Raw genomic sequence first — 17047 nt, 5'->3', positions numbered from 1 at the left:
GAATAAAAATAAAAAAAGTACTTTAAAGATTGTCTGTGTTGGGTATGTAGATTTCTTCTTTTTGTCATTTCTCTTTCAGCCTAACCATGGGCCATGTCCATACATTACACTTTGCCTGCATGCAAGCAAATGTGCACAGACTTTTCTATTTATTCAGTTAATTTGCCAACAGAATTAGACAGAGCTTGCTCCTTTACACCATTCTGTCTGCTTGTTGGGCAGAAATAAATCTCATGATGTCCATCATTGTACAGACTAAACTTGGACTTTGGACTTTTCTCACTAATTTTGGGTTTGACCACAGATTCTAACTGAAAGGGGTAACTTCCAAAGGGACAACCATAGCAGAGCTAAACTCCTCGTGTCCGTCAGCAGACACAGGAAGAGGCAAGCCCTCCATTACTGGCCACTTTCAAGAACAATAGGGCACTAGAGACTCTATTTCCAGTTTAAATCCTGTACCAACTTTTTCACCAGTTGGTAAAGTGGTAGACAAGCAGCTCTATATGCAACTAAGTAAATATAAAACAGCTGCACTGCTTTATAAAATGTATAAAAGTGTCTGAAAAGGAGACACAGAGACAGACACACAGACACACTCTCTCTCTCTCTCTCTCTCTCTCTCTTTCTCTGTCCCCACTAATCTGCTGCTGAAGCGAGAACACTGTCGTTTTAAAAGTCTGGCACAAACACTCGCAGGTGTTTTCAGTTTTCCCGTGATTAGAGTTAGACCTCTGCTCAGGCTGAAGCTGGGAGGAGTGAAAAGAAGTTATTCTGAGGCTGTCAAACTTCAGGAACAAGTAAGAATTATCAAGGTTTGGAATAATCAAGACGTCATTGTTTCTGCCTTTGTGTGTGCAACAAAACAAGACGCTGAGGAAGCTGTCAATCATGAATAGTGTGTACATGCCCCCACCGCCCTGAGAAGAGGTCTAGTGAAGACACCTGTGTGGGTGTGTTGACTAGTCTCAAGAAAGATTACAATTATTTTGTCAATATTCACAAAATAAACACAGAGCTTGGTTGATTTTCATAGCATGAAACAGAATCATATTTAACTGCAAACACAATAAGAAGAATAATCAAAATTGTACATCATGTAATTAGTGAGTGAGTGAAGTTTTACAAGCAGGTCCAGCTGATATTCATTCATCTTAGATTAGAAACAATAAACACTAAGTCATGCTGCAGCATGCACACTCGAAAAATACACTGTTAAATGAAGGCTAGTGGGTTAAAAGCTAACCAGGAAGTAGCTGTCTATAGAGTCCGAGGAACAAGGTCTCTGTGGATTTTGTGTTGTCATTATCATGGGGATGAATATGTACTTCACTGCTACATGTACATGCACTGAGTTTTTGACACTTTCTGCACTGTTAATATCCAAAAAGCAAAATATAAAATACTCTCAGTGTTAAATGAATCATAGGCCTAACAAACACAATTATATAAAATTGAACTCTTCAGAGGACATACTGGATAATCACACTGAAATACATAACAAATACAGTAACATATACTGAGAAAAATGAAGGAACAGGTCCACAGGATGCTCCACAGCTACCTGACAAAATGTTGGAGGACACACAGCTGAAGGATACAGACAAAGGAGAAGTTTTGGGGAGGGATGGAGGGATGGAAAACCTGATTTGCAGAGCGGTAATCAGAAAGATAAGGAGACAGGAGATAAATGAGCAGACGATGAGTCGGTGAGGAAGGCAATTATTTGGGAGAGAGAAACACACTGAAGGGAGGAGAGATGGGATGGAGAAGAGTGGGCAAAGTGAGGCGGACAGACAGAGACAGAGAGGACAAAAACAAAGAGAGAGGGAGAGAGAGAGAGGTAGGAGGTGATAAATGGAGGGACAGGAGCAGAGGACGGAGGTGAGGGAGAGATGAGACTTTAGAGTGAGAGGAAAATGTCATCCGTCACTCTCAGAAGTTGCAGTCACTTACTGCTCCACATACAGTATCAGACATATATTTCATTGTGATTCATGCCGATGGTAGAAATGGTAAATGAATTAGGATGAAGAAGGAAAAGCAAAAAATATATATAAAGGTACAAACACACACACACACACACACACACACACACACACACACACTGTTACTGTTGAAGTGTGGTGTCAGGTATCCAGGCATGTGCTAAATTTGCTGCCAGGACATGCATTCAGATTATTCCCCATAAATGAAAGTGATCTATTAGCTGTTGTGAGGGAGTTAGTGGAGCACAGACGGCCTAAGTATGGCCAGATGGACTAACTAGCTGGCTGGCAGGAAGTAACAGGCTGTACGCTTCTTTTTGATTGGCTCTAATTATGATCTACTGCCGTGCCTCCCAGAGAATTGCTGACCTGGTGTACATGTGTGTGTGTGTGTGTGTGTGTGTGTTGTGCACACACTCGTCTGTGGTGAACCCAGAGTTTTCGGAGGGAAAAGCAGGACAGGCCGAGGTGTTGAGCGGTTTGTGTTGACGTAAAGAATGGTCCTCTCGGTATCTCAGCAAGGCAGTGGATTTGTTGCCATGTTCCAGTAGTTCCTTTATGTAAGTAAGTTAATTTTACAGGCACACAATTGTCTAGAGCTGAACAATTACGTGCGCCCAAATTAAGACAGAATGAGATCATTTTCCTCCCGGCTCCATCTTGCTGTGTACAAGTGTTTGCATGAGTCAATCTACTCAAGAGCTGCAGTGGCAGACAAGGCTGTTAGCCTCTTCAGTGACCCGACGGAGAGTCAGACAGTGAAAACTCATACGGTGCAGCCAAACATGGTTCAAACCGACAGAACTTTATTTCAAATTAGAGCGGTGATCCCAAAGTTGACATATTTGACAGCCAGACAAATACGTCAGGCTGAATTCTGAGTATATACTTTTATAAAATGATGCACAAGATGCAGAATATGTCCAAGTGATGTGAGGCTGTAGCCATAAAGAAAACACATGGAGAATATTTCCCTCTGTGTAAACATACAACATAGCATCACATAACAAGCTTATAACAGTCTTCAATACTGTTAGAGTTAATAAACAAACCCACCAACATACAGTCAACATATTTCTGTCCTCCTAAAACTTTAGCAAAGCTTTTTTGAAACCTGTGTTGTCTACATCTCCTCAGCAGCATCTTTTTCTTCCCTGCATTTGCTGGTGTATTGCTGGATTTCCTGTTGCTTTACCACCACCTGTAGATCAGTCAAAAAGTGTGAAAGCATTAATGGGAATGCGTATCACATCACCTGCCTGCACCTGCATCCTCGTGCATGAACTTGACAACAAAAATAACAAGGTCCCTCTTGTAAAAATGTTGCTAGTTGCCAAAAACATCCCAGGGTCCTTTTTAATTTTTGTACGAGGACTAAAGAGGGTAAAAAAAATTCATACAGGAAAGGGAGAATCATAAGGCAAGGTGCTAACTGTTTAGCCTGTTTCACTTGTTTTGAATATTATTTTAAAAAGAGAGAGAGAGAGTAAGGGGAAGAGAGAGGGGAGAATAAGGTGAAATGTACCATATAGAAAACCATGTTTGTCTCCAGTATGATCCTTGAGGGATGTTCTGAAGCCTGAGTTTACATTTATGCTCTCCTGTCAGCTTTAAGGGGCTATAAGGTTCAGGCCAAGCGAGCAAGCTGCAACATCCACGTCTAATTGAAACAGACACTATTGTATCAGGGCAAACACGTCACCAAACATGTTCTCAGTTAAAGAGAAAATGACGATATTGCAACCAATACAATAAACAGAACAAGGGAAACTAATTGTGGAGAAAAAGTTTTTTGACTTTGTCTTTTGGTTGTCTCTCACAGTGACTTTCATACAATGTCAGTCTGTTTTGGAGCCAGTGTCCGGCAGCCATTAGAAGACCGGTATCTTAATGCACTTCCACCGTGACCTTGTAAACGACCAACATGGACAAAAATCCCTTCAAGTACTCATAAAAATGGAAATTATAACATCTACTATTCCATTTCAACAAGGCAAATCATCTGCTGTGGAAGCTCCTGTGATTCAATCAAAAGCTCCATAACAGCAATTAAATGGACCTTGAGGTGAGATTGTTTTGTCAAACATTGTTTCACTGGCTGATACACAAAACCCCTCTTCCTCCCTCCTCCTCCTCCTCCCCCAATCTCCTTCCTTTGTTCCTTATTACCGAATTTCTCTTCCATCCTCATCCTCTTCTCCCCTTTTTAGTCTCCATCCTCCTCATCTTTTCTGTCAGCCTCATCATTACCCTCCTTTCTCCTGTTCCTCCTTCCTCCTCCCTTCTCCTGCTTTTTCACCTCCCCTTCCCTTCCCTCTCTCCTCCTTCCTCCTCTTTGCGAGTGAGCTGCTCTACATGCCAGACCTCTCCCCTTGCCTCCTCTTCTCATCCCACTTCTAATCAGATCAATTCACTATTCCATTCACAGGGATATAATAAGGTGATTATGCATGGGTCCCGCAATGCTCCCACCCATGCTTTCACACACATGCACAGACCCCGCACCTTCAGCACTGATGGAAGTTGACGTCGCATTTCCCTTAAAAATTCTGTGGATGTCCTCTGTCAGAGAAAGCTGGCAACCTGGCGCCCCCCTGATTAATTTGTCTCTTCGCTTCTAATCAGTGTCAGGGTGGAGGAAGGACGCAGAGACGGAGGAACGAGGGAGAGAGGGGAGACGTCAGGAGAGAGGAGAGCTAATAAGGAAGAGAGGAGAGGAAGGTGCCTCTAAACGTTTGATTAGAATCCACCAGGAGACCTCTTCAGATCAAACCCCCCCCCCCCCCCCCCCCCCCCCAAAAAAAAAGCTCAACACGCAGATGAATGAACATGGATGAATAACCTGTGCTGCTGCACTTTAGCAGACAGCCATGCCAGTCTGTGCTTCTTTACCAACCTGTAATAACCTCATCCTAAAAGAACACATGAAGCTTTGGAGAACTGTGTTTAAAAGGCATTTTTTTAAATTCATGGTCCACAGCTGTATGATTATAATAACGCAAACTACACTAGGATGATTTTATTATCTGAGGCCAACCTCCCAAAAACTTAAGATCCCAGTCATTTACCTTAGTTTGAAAAGACTCTGGAGCTCTTTCACCAAACAATGTTTGATTGCAGAAAAGAAAAAGGGCAGAGAAGCACACACAGGAGTGACAGCGAGAAAAAGCAAGAGACATAGAGTGGAATATAAGAGGAAGCTCGCTACTGTGACACAGAGGGTGGTGGTGGTGGGGGTGGTGGAGGTGAGGGGGTTGGGGGGTTGTTGTTTTGCACAGTATTCAGTGTGTGTCCTGGCCCACCAGGGCACTGCAATGCAAGTGTGCAGTTTTCACTTCATTTAGACAAGGAGAAAGCAGATGGTGGGAGGGGAGCGAGTAAAGAAAGTCTCAGAGAAGTGCTGATACATAAAATGCCTCGGTAGGGTAGTAGAACACCTGGCCTTATGGGGGAATAACACACTGATTGACTGAAGAGACAAACACTCCCATGAAAGCAAACTGTGCAGCCTTATGAAGCCCATTATTTCTCACTCTGTGTAGGTATGTTTCAGCTCATATAAAGCATTAAAGGCAGTGGATGGTGAAAACAAGATGTGCATGTAAGATATTTTGAATCATACAAAATATATGATCAATGACTGGAAAAATTTCGCTGTTTAACTCACTAAGGAGAGAAGAAATTGAGTGCTTAATTGGCTTGATCTACTTTAAACTGATAAAATACGATTTAGCTTCCTGGGAGTGTGCACGTGATACATTCATCAGCTCGAGGTTCATCCTTACAAGAGCAAAGTCATTAGGATGAGTTTTGCATCCTGGGGTGTAATAAGCATTTTAACCTGTAGGGGCTGCTACTGGTCCTTCCATTATTTATTTATTTTATTTTTTTAATCTTTAACTTCTTATCAAGGCAAAGTGATTCTTTTTGTATAAATGTGTGCAACACCACTATCACCATTTGTTAAATTTCCATTATTGATTTAAAGGCTCTCTTATCACACCCTGCTTCAGAGGAGGACTATACCATGTGTATATAATGGGGAGATAATCAGAGCCTCCTTTTGGCCCTTCATATCAAACACAGCCACATCAAACACTGCTCATTTTCAAAACATAAGTGTCATTTAAATGCAGTTTAACAATGGAAAGTAAGTAACAAGGTCGTCTCATTTTATGTTTTGTCACTCTTTTTAAATACAGATGTTTCATAAAGAATAACTGGAGTAAACGGCCTCAGATATAATGTTCCAACTTGATGGGCTTTTAATTTCTTTCACATAAAAATCTCATTACATTGTCAAAACACATACGCCAGTGATGTGAATCTGAAATATGAATATAGCCTCGCATAGATAATACTCTAATGATTCTCAAAACAACTGGTGACAGGCCCTGATGTGCGCTTTGGACTCAGCCCAGTCTTTTGAGGTGGTGGGCATCGAATGCTTAATGGCTCTGTTTGTGGAAGGTCCAGGACCACAGCGTGCGGCTGGTGAGTGATGCATGGGTATAGGCCATCTCTTATGCAGTCATGTCACGGATGTTTTGATGGAATGAGATTGAATTAACATCCAGTCAAGACAGGACAGATCAGTCCAAAATGACCTCAAATGGCACTCCCAGTAATTTATCCAGACTATTGTTTACTTGCATGTCGCCAAATCTCCTCAGGCTGATTGAATGCCATAGGAGCTAAACCACTCATCCAACTTAGGCCGAGACATTCATGACTGTGTTCTTTTTTTTTTTGTCCCGAGCCCCAGAAACCAGGAATAACTCTAAAGAGGAACTTGACAGGGTGAATCCAGCTTATTTTCAATCTGCTGTCAGGAAGCGGCCTGTCACTCTGAGATGAAGAGTGACAGTGAAATGTGAATTCAACGGACTGCATTTCTGTCTGACTCAAGTGATTATATCGGTAGATGTGGAAATTATGGTATTTTTTTCTATTTGAAGACATCTTAGGGTGGAGATCTGATCATGCAGAGAATGGCGGAATTAAGGGTGGTGCGAATTGTAAATATTGATTTCCATTAGAATAGAGAGAATGTCACTCTCAGAGGGATCAGACACTTTCTGCTTTTAGGACTAGGAGGATAAGCCCCTGAAAGAGACTGATGGCATCTTAAATGAACAGCTGTAGTCATCACAGAAGTCCCCAGTCTCCTGGTCATCCTGTGTCTCTCTGGTATTACTGTTAGAAGAACTTTTCCTGCCTTTTGAGCTCTAGAATTAATAACATTTGCATGTTGTAATACCAATTTAAATATCTCTAACATTACACTAAAGGAGGTGAAAAGATTATTTTCTCTTTGGGAGTTTAAAATTACATCCCACACATTATGTTAAGATGCCTACTCTGTTAATAATTGTTATGACTGGCTGTTGATCATTAAAAGAAACTAATCTTAATGTTATCTGTGAGTTGTAAGACTTGTTTTGGACCAAATCATAATGATGTTAGCATAACCTGAAAAAGGCAACTTTCCAATGGGAAATTACATGTGGAACACATACTTCTGGATCTCTGTCATAGTGCAGTAATAAGTATACATAAATTATCAAAAGTAAAAGTACTCAAAATCAAATAGAATTACCTCTGTAAGAATAATATGACAATAATTAAGCGCCTCAAAACTATGCTTAAGTGCAGCATTTGAGTAAATAAATTTAGTTACTTTCTACCATTGTAAAGATGCAGGTAGAACCTACAAAACTGTATTACAAAGAATGCAGTTTTTATTCCCAAGCCAGTACATTACAGACCAGACTTTCTTTTTTTTAATCACAGATACATGCATTTCGACAGGGTTTATGCTCCTTTTAAAAACACTACAAAACAAGAAAAAAAAAGCCAATTTATCTCAGGGCTGCTGCCAAGAAAAATACTGACAATGAGAACAATTCAGGATTAAATGTAAATTACTGTTCTGAGGCCAACTGCAGCCGACTTCCCATTGTAATTCTGGTTAGAGGCATGTTGATAATTGATGATCTGTTACTGTAGTATATGAAAGTCCCCATATCACAGATGTGATTCTGTGATAACATCAAACAGTGGTCCCTCATAGTATTCTCCAATTAAAATGGTTGCTCAAAACCAGAATGCCTTACCTCTCTCCACTTTAAACATTAAACGATCTATTGTACTTTTAGTATGCACACTCAAATGCATGTCTTGGTCTTGCATATCTTACTGAAAATGTCTTAGGCAAATGTAAGAACTGTGTGTTTGTATGGTCCCCGGCAATCACAGTAATGTAACGTCATTTGTCTTGTGGACAGATGTAGGCTACAGCTCTTAATACAGCCCTCGGTTGGGTTGAGATCCTTATTTGACCACTTGAGATGAATCCCTCTCAAGTGACATTTTGAGTAAGATCAAGTTACTTTCATGGTCACTGGCCAAAGAACACCATTAGCATTCAGTTAGTGCACTCTCTGGCTCTAACTGCAAGCCCTCCACTCACGACTGCAACGTGACTACAAACGATGAATACAAACCGTCCTTAGGCAACTAAAAAGCAAATGACTGTGATTCGCACCCCTTCTCTTGCTACAGTATAAGTTATATGAAGAATATATGAACAGACTTCAAGAAAAGAGTTGAGTGTGATTTTATTCTGAAAGAAGAAAAAGACATAAACAATAACTTGGCTGGTCTTCACTGGCTTTACTCTGAGTGACTGCCCACTCATCTGGCTTAGAACAAGGTAGGCCTACATATATCAAAATGACAGTATGAAATAATATTACCCTCTGAAAATAACATTTGAAGTCATTAAACTACAAGAATTACAAAACACCTAAGATCAGCCTATTACATGTGTGTGTTACCCAAATAAGAAATGCATCAGATTGAATGTATCTGTAAAGATACAAAATAAAGCACATATTGTTTATAAAATAAAAATTAGCTGCAAGAGAGTTTGCAAATACACATAAATACCCTATATGCCACATACAGTGACAATAATGCTGCAGGTTGTACACAGTAACTGTGTCACTGCACTGTAGGTTTGGACATTTGGGGCTGCTGGCCTTTGCATAATGTAGCGACCCCTACATTAGCAGGGTCAGTCTAGTCTTCTGTCTTGCTGCCAATCATCAGGATGACATGGCAAAAGTCAGAGTGTGTGCTGGTGATTGGTGAAGGGCTGGTCCGCTGTGTGTGCTTGTTGAGGTTTGGTTTTACCTGGCAGGAGGTAAGCTGCTGATTCTCTGTGCCAGTTTTCTGAGTTTAGTATGCTGTGGTGTACCTTTCTGTTGCTGGAACAAACCAAGTGGTTCAAGAAGCGAACTCCGGCCTCTGCCCCATCCGCCAACATTACAATACTTTCTCTAGGCAAAGCACCAAAATGTGTGTGAAGTGAAGGGAGAGCTGTGTGAGGTGACTATTTTTGAGAAGATAATCAATTTGCAAGCATTGTTAGAAGCAAAACTTAAAAGACACTTTTGTGAAGAGAATTTTCACATGAATACCTCAAGCCTGTAGAAGCTGATCAAATCTATGTCAATTACATTCACAGGATCAGCGAGGAAAAGAGAAAGTGCTTGAACACACACACACACACACACACACACACACACACACACACACACACACTTCATACAAATCAAGACCACTCTGCAAATAGAAAGAAGCATATTTATGCTAAATAGTATCTGTTATGAAATGAACACAGGGAAATATATATCTCAAAGGAGTTTTAAATTGAAAGCAACTGGACTTGGTTATTTGTTGTCCAGTTGCTTTCGATTTAAAACTCCTTTGAGATACTATGACCTGGACAAATGAGAATATTCACAGGCTTAGGGAAATATATAGTTGGCACTTCCAAGGCTGATATTGGAAGAAAACAGCAAAATGGCAGAAACTTGCGGCTTCGCTGTGTGCTGAAATTCCCGACAGCAGGGCGGGTGATAGAAAGGGTGATAGAAATTTGCATGAATGTTTATGGACATTATTTCCAAAGCTCAATAACCATTTTTATTGATTAGAGATGTTAGAGATGTTCTATCCAGTGCTGCTATTTGCTCAGGTGCACAACAGCACCTCCCGGAGGGTTTCCCCTGACATTACGTTGGTTACTGGATGTAAGATTATTTTCACAAGGTAGAGACAGCTACAGGAATAAAACTTCATTCGTGGAGTCACTATCTTTTACATGAGTTGTCGGGAAATAATCTCTGTTTTATATGTGAAATAGGTCAAGTTTGCGGCCGTTCAAATAATGTAATAACAAAAAATATTTAGATCGACGAGTGAGAAAGGGAATTCCAGTAAAAAACAAAACATACGACACTTTCGTTAACGTTTCAATGTATTAGAGAATATATGTGTATCCTCATTAACGCCAATATAACGCCTCGGAACCTTTGGTCTTGCGCAAGCTTCCCGCCGGCGGACTGTGTTGGTGGGACACTCAGCGACGTCACTTCCTCCCCATGTGACTCGCTCCGGACATGTGAGCAGCAGTGTGCGTTCACGGAGGTCTTCTTCGCGTTTCTTGCCCCTCCACATCACATATTCTCATCTCATGGTTATCGAAAGCAGGAGCATGGAGTCAGCAGAGGAGGAGGCGCAGCTCGGCCAGGAGTCAGAGGAGGAAAACAGCGAACTATCAGACGATGAGGTGAGTTTACTGCTCCAACAGCTGTCGCGTTTACTGGCCTGCAGCTCTTACTGCTGTGAGACTGAATCTGTGAAGTCTCTTCATGATGCACACTTGTCCAGAAGAGACAGACTCGTTTACAGTTAGGTGAGAAAGCAGCGTTAGCAAACATAAAGCTAATGCTAATGCCGCTTTAGTTGAACATGATGTGAATGTGTGTACATACTTAGCAGTAATCGTGTTTTATTTTTAAAAAATACAAGATATAAGTGAATATATCTAACCAGTTTCGTTTTGTTTAGCTTCAAGAAGCCTTCGCTAAAGGGTTGTTGAAACCCGGGATGAACATACTGGTGGATAAACCCAAAAAGTTTGTCAACAATGTGGTGAGTGCGTCAACAGCGTGAAGCATGAAATGCTAAAATGCCTGTCCAGCACTTCTATGAGTAGTCAGTGATGGCATGTACTGTAGTAAAAAATCAGCTAAATAACTGTTCCATTGTCAAAATCTGTTTCATAATCATAGAATAATTCTTACATCTCATTATTACACAAGTACTAATGTTTGAATATTCCATTTTCCTCCTGTGTTGTGGTGCAGGAGGGTATGAAACAGTGCCTTGCAGACTTCCGTAAAGACCTTCCCTGGGTGGAGAGGTTAGATATGACCAACTTGCCGGCTGAAGACATTGTTTCCAAGGCTGAAGGGAAAGTTTCTAGTCCGACCAACGGAGACATCAATGCGGACGATGATTTCCAGAGGGAGATGTTCTTGTAAGTGACCATGTGCAGTTTGTTAAACATGTTCATCCATCGAACAGATCGACTCAAACAAATATCTAACTCTTGTTTGTCTGCGAGGTAGCTGTCATGGGGCTTTTGATTGTGTTGTGGAAATGTCTGTTTTAAATTTTAAATGTTTAAAATATCCTTTAACAAAAAGGAAAGTTAATTTGTCAACCTAGTTTTGTATTTGCTCTCAGCATCACGTCAAGGATATTTAAATAACCATCATTAGATCATTTAGTCCATTCATATATTCCAAATATACAACCGCTTTCACATGTAGACTTGTGCTGCATTTCGGTTTGTACGACTACAACTACAGTACAATGTGCTTCTATTTGTAGCATCCAATATCACAGTTTGCACCTTTCAGTCACTCTGGAAAATACAAATGATTTTCTGTTTGATCTCAATGAAAATGTTCATGTTAACACTGCTACAGATAAGTCTTTATGTTCTGTGTTTGTTAACTCACAGCTACCGCCAAGCTCAGGCTACAGTCCTCGAGGCATTGCCCCTCTTAAACAAACATGACATCGCCACCAAGAGGCCTGACGATTACTTTGCAGAGATGGCCAAGTCAGATCAGCACATGCAGAAGGTGAGCAGATTCTTCCTGGCAATGGTCCTGGACTTTTGCAACAAGTTCAAAGCTCATGATTCATTTCATAACTCATCTTTATATCATTGTATCTAATAACAATCCACAAGAGCCCGGCTGTAAGACCCACAGCTATCTGTTCGTAGTTCTAAAAAATTAAACCTAATTCTCTCTCTTTATTTGTGTATCTTAAACTGAGAGTGGTGTACTGAATAGCTTGACATTTAAAATGAACCTTAACACCTCCAGTGAATATGTTGTAACTTCATTGTAAATATTGCTCTGATGATGGAGACATTGAGAACTTTTGTTTCTCTCCTTAATTAATCTATAATCTGAGACTGGCAGTTGACATTTCTTTGCACACAGTGGCTCAGCAGCTCGGCACGGTTGTTCCCTCTTGACCTCAACCTTAAATTCAAATATTGGCACAAACAAGGTTTTCTTCTCCTCTGTCCAGATCAGGAAAAAGCTCATCTCAAAGCAGATGATACTGGAGAAGTCGGAGAAGGCCAAGAAACTGCGCGAGCAACGGAAGTTTGGCAAAAAGGTTTGTTCCCTTGTTTGAAGGTTACTATTAGTCTCTTGCTCTGGGAGTAAAGTCCTTAAAGACCCTTTTTTACATGTAGAATATAGTTTCCCATGTATGCAAACTAGAGCCCTGCCTTAACACTGCTTGTCATTGTTGTGTAACAATAATGGAGGGTATGAAAAGATGAATGGTGGACTAATGTCTTTATGGCGTGTCGGCCTAAAAGAATCCAAATTTCCTTACCTGGTGTGAGGAGTTAACATGATTTTTTTTTTGTGCCAGGTTCAAATAGAAGTGATCCAGAAGAGGCAGAAAGAGAAGAAGGCTATGATGACTGCAGTGAAGAAATACCAGAAAGGTGGGGTTTTTTTTAGCAGTGTCTATTTTAAATGTTTTAAATCAAATTCAGTTTGAGATTTAACATTTCTGATCATCCTCACTCTCAGGGATGACCGACAAACTGGAATTCTTGGAAGGAGACCAGAAGACTGGTAAAGACTCTTCTCAGGGCTCAAAGAAAGCGCTGAACAAGGGGTAAGGCGTCACACTCGCAGTCATAAATATCAAACTTAATATTTTCAACTCCTGAAGTTTCACAAAATAATAAAATTTAACTGTTATTTTCACAGCCCCAGTGCCAAGAGAAAGTTCAAGGACCAGAAGTTTGGCTTTGGAGGCAAGAAGAGCGGAAAGAAGTGGAACACCAAAGAGAGCTACAACGATGTTTCCAGTTTCCGCGCCAAGGTGGCTCACGCAAAGGGCGGCAAGGGAGGGAAGAAAGGAGGAGGCGGCAAAGGAGGAAAACAAAATGTGAGTCATAGACACATAAAACAGTCCCGACTGATTTACTAAATGTAGAAATTCTGTCAAAGGAAATAATGTAGTTGCTGGGGAAAAAAAACAAATTTCTTTTTTCACGTTGGCTTTCAGAAACGCCCGGGCAAGTCTGTACGCAAGAAGATGAAGGCTCGCTCGTAAAAAACCCACAGGCTGGTCAACAGACTGGACTAAGACTTTCCTCTAGGCAGGTTTTCCCACACCTGCTCCCCAGTCCCTCCTCAGGAGAGATGTAGGGGGGAAATCCCCTACGCTCTTTGTACAATATGCTGTTTGTAAAATGTGCCTGGACTGATAAGGAGGCCTCTTTAAACCCCCTTCAAACCACAGACAGAGAGAGAAGTCCTGCCATTTTGCTCATTTCAGAGGACGTTTGCTGGTGAAGGAAAGACGAGTGGACTGCATAGAACTACCCAAAATACAAAGTTATTTTCCCATGTGCAGTTTTCCACAAGGCTTGTGAAGAAATTTCCAGACAGCTTTTTTATTCTGTGTGGCCCTTGTTGTCTCCATATTCCTGTCAGTTAACGTGGTTTTAAAGCCACTTCCTGCGATTACACCCGAGTATTTTCACCAAACTCCTCACTGTCTAATTCACATTGTGTGCGTGTTTGGGTTTTGTTTATTCTGCTTTATTATTTTCTAACTCAGCTCCTTGACTCGTTGATTCGCCCTCCTGTGATATGACATTTTATAATATTGAGCAGCTGTCAGCATTGACCTTTCCCAATTCATTAATACGATTAGTATGTGATGGGGGGGGGTGTGTTTTGTGTAGACCTGTGCAAGCGTTTTTTTTCTTAGTTTGCAAAGATGGAAATATAAAATGACCTCTGGTGCTGACAACTGTGTGTTTGTATGATAAACAAATAAATCTGAACATAGGTGTTCACTTTATGGAGATCTCCATTTTATTTTTTCTAATTTGATGCTCGCAGGGCAAATTCTTTGTGTTTGGTGACATCTGTGATGAAGCGGTAGAAATTGAATCTCTCATCCTTGCGGTTCGATGGAATCTGGGGGGAAAAAATGGTCGGATTAAGTGTTTGATTAGGCTCTGGAAATAAAGTTGGATTTAAATGACCATAATGAGAACCTAAGAGACATGGGGACAGAGAACAAGTACAGCTTCTGTGGTTCCTTTGTCTTCGATTGCTGATACAAAAATCCTTTTACAACATTCAGAACCGTAGATGCCACAAACTGTTAAACTCATTTTTCAAAGTTGTACAAGTTGCAACACAATACTGTGTTGAAATATGTGGAAAGCTAAAGTTAACCATTGTAATACTGTCAGCCAATGTACGCATATCTGTAAATCAATTCTTGCTGTCTCTACTACCTTTCTGTAATTACAGTTGGGTCATGGCTGGGACTTCAATTGTGGGAATCATCTTGGAGTCAGTTTTTTTTGGGGGGGGGGGGGGGGGTCACGCTATTTATGACTGAAATAGAATAAGCGCTCTGTTGTTGGATGCATGTAATACTAAACACCACTGTAAGATTTATTACAGTTACATGTCCAAGTCGTATCAGTTTCGGTACCTGAATCTAGCTTTCACAGATGTTACTGCGATGTTTTGTTGTTACCAAAATGTGTTACCATGCATAAAGCTGTACACATTGATCCAAAACCCCTAAAAGTATGAAGTCAAATTTTAAAACTTCTACCTTTGTTCTGCGGTGACAGTGAAAACCCATGGAACAGTAAAACTTGAAGACTTTTCACATTTTACACTTTAACCAACTTAGAAACCCTCTTTCTTTTACTTTACTCTCTGCGCTGTATGAAACCCTGACACCCTTTGAGTTTGGTGATTTACTTTAAGAGACCGTCCAAGCATGTTTTCCTCACCAGCGGAGTTGAAATCCATCCTATCTCCTGACTCTCAGTCAGTGGCATCGCAAATTTCTTGGTGGGCTCCTGGCGGGCTTTGTGGAAGGCCTCGATGAAGGCCGCTGGAAAAGAAAGGCACACACACATACACACAATCTGTGACACGCATGGTCTCAAACATTGATTGTCTCTGATCTGGTTTGGGATCACAGGAGTCTGGAGTAATGTGATAGTGTTTTTTTTTTAACTGTTTTTTCTTTAGTTTCAAGGAAATCAATGTAAACTTACAGTTCTCTGCAATCACCTCTGTTGGTTTCTTGGACATGGGTTTGTCTGGCAGGACATGTACTGAGAAGTAAATGAGACAAAAAGGCAACACAGTTTAATGTAACCGCAGAAATGTGCTGCTTTTTCAACAACACGCTGAAACTATTGTGTTGTTTTACTTCAACATGTTTCTCTCTTTGTAAACAACCAGCTTCCTGTTGTCTGTATACTTGCAATTTTACTGAAATTTTGGCCGCTTGACCAGTTGTCAGTGAAGCTGTGATAGTTAAATGTTTTGTGAGAGAAAATAAGGCTTTTGAGGAAATAACAGGAGTCTTGCAACTACACTTTTTTTGTGTTTTGGTCTGTGGGCACAGTCTCCTGTCGAGCTATCTGTCCGGACAAAAAGGAACAGCCTGAGCTTTCTTACATTTCCTGTGCGGATTGATGCTGAACTCCGTGTGAAGTTTCTGGTGCCTTTGCTCTTTCCGTACCGTCTCGACGTGAATCGCGTTTTGATGGACCAGATCCTTGTTCTCCCTTTTCTCCTTCCCCGCCATGTTGGAAAATAAAGACTCTTCCGGCGAAGTGTAGCGGTTTCTATGCGATTTCTCTGGGCGTTACCTAGCAACGGTACACACCGGCTGAAGCGGCAGGGGCGGGACTCGACCACAAGATGGCGCCAAGATACAAACTAAAACTTAAATATCTAATAGAATAACCTAGTAAAAAGTCAATTACTATTTCTTTAAGACATATTAAAATCACTGTAAAATTAATACTTGCTACAAGGCCAAGTTAAAAAAAAAAAAAAAAAAAAAATAGAAAAAAAATCTAACAAATATTTTTGGGGATTTAGGATAAAAACTTAAATTTAAGAGGTATCCATTCTCAAATAGGTGAATAATTATTTCTATTATTGATTAAGCTGCAGATTATTTTTCTAATCAATCAGTTGTGTGTGTGTGGTCTATGAATCATCAACATCGTCCTTTGTCTTGCCTGACTAACAGTCCAAAACCAGACATTTAAGTTTATTTTACTGTAAAATCTAATTTGAGCAGATGAAACCACTAAACTTTTTTTTGCCTGAAAAAAGATTATTAATTATCCAAATAGTTGACGATTAATTTCCTGTCAAACTAATCAGTCAATCATATATTGGTTGCAGTTAATTTTGTAATAACTATAATAACAATACGCAGACATTTTGCATTTGTTGTATTTTTTTGTTTATCTCTACTTTGCTGTGTTATAACTATTCAAAGTCCTTCTCAAATATATCCTTTAAGTTAATAAATATCATTATAACCTCCACTCAGCAGGAATACTAGACTGCAGAAACATGAAAATTACCCCTTTTTTTTTTTTTTTTTTTTTTTTTATTGTTACCACAGAGCAAATCCAAACTCAAACTAAAATATTTATGGATCCCCAACAAAATTATTTATAGGTTATGCTTACCGGGGGAAAAAAACAAAAAAAAACCCAAAAAAACCTTCAGGCCATTTTTCATATTTGAATGGCTCGTCTTGACAAGGCTTCAGAGTGAAATCTGGTCACTGTTTGCCCATAGGGAAAA

At 40.3% G+C, this 17047-nt stretch overlaps 2 protein-coding genes and 1 long non-coding RNA gene across 3 annotated transcripts; 2 read left to right on the top strand and 1 right to left on the bottom strand.

Moving 5' to 3' along the window:
• The first annotated feature begins 608 nt into the window (after window positions 1-608).
• LOC139626581 (uncharacterized) lies at window positions 609-5196 on the top strand. The gene is made up of 3 exons (XR_011692344.1): window positions 609-800; window positions 3982-4053; window positions 4614-5196. It is a non-coding gene; the product is annotated as an uncharacterized lncRNA (long non-coding RNA).
• A 5230-nt stretch (window positions 5197-10426) lies between these two features.
• ebna1bp2 (EBNA1 binding protein 2) lies at window positions 10427-14258 on the top strand. The gene is made up of 9 exons (XM_071486403.1): window positions 10427-10626; window positions 10908-10991; window positions 11207-11379; window positions 11869-11992; window positions 12453-12542; window positions 12807-12882; window positions 12971-13058; window positions 13154-13334; window positions 13455-14258. Exons 1-9 carry the CDS (start codon window positions 10531-10533, stop codon window positions 13500-13502), a joined length of 960 nt encoding a protein of 319 aa, XP_071342504.1. The 5' UTR covers window positions 10427-10530; the 3' UTR covers window positions 13503-14258.
• Window positions 14250-16054, bottom strand: cfap144 (cilia and flagella associated protein 144). Its single transcript, XM_071486404.1, has 4 exons — window positions 15896-16054; window positions 15487-15546; window positions 15217-15320; window positions 14250-14377 (listed from the first exon to the last, which is right to left on the bottom strand). The coding sequence occupies exons 1-4, from the start codon at window positions 16023-16025 to the stop codon at window positions 14282-14284; spliced, it is 390 nt and encodes a 129-aa protein (XP_071342505.1). The 5' UTR covers window positions 16026-16054; the 3' UTR covers window positions 14250-14281.
• Between the last annotated feature and the right edge of the window lie 993 nt (window positions 16055-17047).

The sequence above is a fragment of the Trachinotus anak genome, unplaced genomic scaffold (genome assembly GCF_046630095.1).
Source record: "Trachinotus anak isolate AG129_WGS33_773 ecotype Australia unplaced genomic scaffold, CSIRO_AGI_Tana_v1 ptg000010l, whole genome shotgun sequence".
Classification (NCBI taxonomy): Eukaryota; Metazoa; Chordata; class Actinopteri; order Carangiformes; family Carangidae; genus Trachinotus; species Trachinotus anak.
The sequence above is the reverse complement of the archived record's forward strand: the minus strand, read 5'-3'. Positions and strand labels throughout refer to the sequence as shown.